At 39.0% G+C, this 2,964-nt stretch overlaps 1 protein-coding gene across 1 annotated transcript in view; it reads left to right on the top strand.

Annotated features, from left to right (window-relative positions):
- Positions 1-2,964, top strand: part of CUL5 (cullin 5) — an 87,977-nt gene that overhangs the window by 36,340 nt on the left and 48,673 nt on the right. Inside the window, exons 5-8 of the mRNA XM_019524651.1 lie at positions 50-191; positions 2,038-2,183; positions 2,259-2,339; positions 2,709-2,802. Of these exons, the coding sequence (XP_019380196.1) occupies positions 50-191; positions 2,038-2,183; positions 2,259-2,339; positions 2,709-2,802 (463 nt within the window). The remainder of the gene's footprint in view (positions 1-49; positions 192-2,037; positions 2,184-2,258; positions 2,340-2,708; positions 2,803-2,964) is intronic.

Raw genomic sequence — 2,964 nt, forward strand, 5'->3', positions numbered from 1 at the left:
CCCCTTTTTTGTTTTTTTTTCCCCCCCCCCCCCCTTTCTTTTTATGTAGCTCATGCTAGATACATGGAATGAGTCCATATTCTCAAATATAAAGAATAGGCTTCAGGACAGTGCAATGAAGTTGGTCCATGCTGAAAGACTAGGCGAAGCTTTTGACTCTCAACTGGTTATTGGAGTTAGAGAATCATACGGTATGTCTCATGCACAGTGATCTCAGCTGTGCCTGTTTTAATGTACTGTTGGGCTCTGCTACACGTTCAAATTAAAGCTGGACAGAAACCGGGTACAGAGTTGTTGCCCGTTTTCAATCATTAGATTTATAGCCGGTTGACTCTCTTTATAGCTGGATAGTAGTTTTTATCATGTGATAATTACTTTTGCACATCTGATGGTCTAAATTTATTGCATGATTAAACAGTTAATTGCATAATAAATGTAGCAGGTAGCAGGGGCATCTTTGTTGACCTGGGGTGGGGAGCATCAGTGTTGTTGATTATCAGTACAAAAAAACTCAAATGGATTTGCAATGACTAGTGAAAAACTTTCACTGGCAAGTGAATAGCTTATCCATCAGTTACTGTAAATTTGATGCTTGCATTAAAAAAAAGTAACCCTTGTTGCACAGAGAACCATTTAAAGCTAACAGCTCTGTCTTCCTGAATTTGCAGACTGTTGGAATAGCTCTGCACACTTACGACTTTCATCTAAGTGGGATACTAATTTCAAATCTTTTGCCCGCTTTCTTTTTTCAACATTTCTGTATACAGGGACTTCTAAACTGATAAGGTAAGGTTGAAGGCTAAACCTTTGCAACCGCTGCCCTACTAAATGGCTTATGAAGGACCAGTTCTATAAACATGGTTTGAAATGGAAGTTTTCAAAGTGCGTTCTGCTGAATCCCACAGTTCTACACCAGGTCATTAGGAGTTCCACAAAGAGATTGGGGAGTAATGGCAGAGCAGGCCTGGAGATGGTATGCAGCCATTGCCAGGCCAAGTTAATGGGCTCTGCCAGTTGGCTCATGGAGCTGGGGGTAGGGGTTCCATGGTAGTAGAAGAAGTGATATGAAAGGAACTGACTTTTAGAACATTTGACTTCCTGTGACTTGAGGAAATATGAAAACCAATGATTTTTTTTAAATCATCTGTCCCATGATGGTACCTGCAGCCTGATCTAGCACTGGGGAGGGGAACTGAGCCCAGGCTCAGTTCACTTCCCCTGTGCTGCAGTCAGTTTCCCACAGCCCAGCCACAGGAGGTGGGGAGAGCCAGGGCTGCGCTTCCAGCTGCTGCTGGGAGCACAGCCCTGGTTCTCCCCTGTCTTCCACTGCCTGGCTGCTGGCTGCTTTGAAACTTTCAAAATGTTTTGATTAGACTTGTTTTGTTTTGAGGCTGTTTCAAAGCCCTTCATTTTGATTCGATTTTGCTGTTTTGAGCTCTAAATGAGTTGAAACAGTGTTAAATCAAAACAGCCGGCGAAATTTCTCACAGCCCTAGTATTTAGTTCACTCTGATCTTTCTTTGGCAACAGTTGAGATGAAGGGGAAAGATGGTTAAAGGCACGAAGGACTGCTAACTGTCCAATTTCTGTTGACAGATCAATGATCTGGATATCCATCTCTAATGTGTGTGTTATTACTACTCTAGATAAGAACAGTACAGAACCAAAGGGTGGTTAGGAATCAGAAGAACAGCCTTGCATCATCTCTAGGAACTTGCAGGTTAGGCTGAGCATTCATAATGACAATATGGTTTCATGCTGCAATTAAAAAAAAAAAAATTCTGTAATAATTCTGTTTGCTACATTTGCACTTGCCATATCTTAGATTTAGGAGAAGTGTGTGCAGCTCCGGTCAGTCTCTGGCTAGACAGATTTATTTTGCAACAGTGCCTAAACATCAGATTTCTCTGGTTTAGATTCAGGTTCTCGGGACACTAGCAGATTGTTTGGTTTAAAAGTGCTTTATCAACAAAAATAATGGAGTTTTTTTAAGTTGCATTAAAAGTCACACAAGATGTACTTTTTTTCTCTTTGCAGTTAACCTTTGTTCTAATCCTGAAGATAAACTTCAGATTTACCGGGATAACTTTGAGAAAGCATATTTGGATTCAACAGAGAGATTTTATAGAACACAGGCTCCTTCTTATTTGCAGCAAAATGGTGTACAGAATTATATGAAATATGTAAGTAAAACATATGATGACAACTGCTCTGTTATTGTTAGTTCTTAAAATGATTGGTGTTCTGCTTCTGCACAGGCAGATGCTAAACTAAAAGAAGAAGAGAAAAGAGCACTAAGATACCTGGAAACAAGGCGTGAGTGTAACTCTGTAGAAGCGGTGAGTATAAAATGTAGTAAAACTATGTAATGTTATTAAGAAAAGGTTTCTTGTCATGCTTTTGATCATTATTTGTTGTGTGTTTTTTATTATAGTTATTCAATATTGGAGATTGCCTTTTATGAGCCTTATTTTTAAAAATTAATTATTTAAAAAAAACAAACCAGTGCTGTACACGTTTCACAAGCGTAGACTGTTTTGCACTATAGTAACTTCTATTTCATATACAAACCTTTGAGCACCTAATATTATATTGAGCTATTGTTCATATAGACAGCAGTTTTAATGTTACAGTGAACTTTGAACTCCATAGTTTATTTTGCCTCTAAAAGCTGTAATGAGCTCACTATTTATTTAATGCATTTTCAGCTTATGGAGTGCTGTGTGAATGCCCTGGTGACATCTTTTAAAGAGACAATTTTAGCAGAATGTCAAGGCATGATCAAACGAAATGAAACAGAAAGTAAGTGACGTTTTTTTAAAAAGTGCAGCATGATGTATGGCAAGGGATAAAAATAGGTTTGGTAGAGATATCAGATTACTGTTTTGTAACAGAGGCCAGCTGTGTTTGGTTGGAGTGATGCTTTTTTCCTTGAAGGCTAGTTGTGACCAAAGGGGGGGGGGT

Source organism: Gavialis gangeticus, unplaced genomic scaffold (genome assembly GCF_001723915.1).
Source record: "Gavialis gangeticus isolate Ggan-Ray unplaced genomic scaffold, GavGan_comp1, whole genome shotgun sequence".
In the NCBI taxonomy this organism is placed as follows: domain Eukaryota; kingdom Metazoa; phylum Chordata; order Crocodylia; family Gavialidae; genus Gavialis; species Gavialis gangeticus.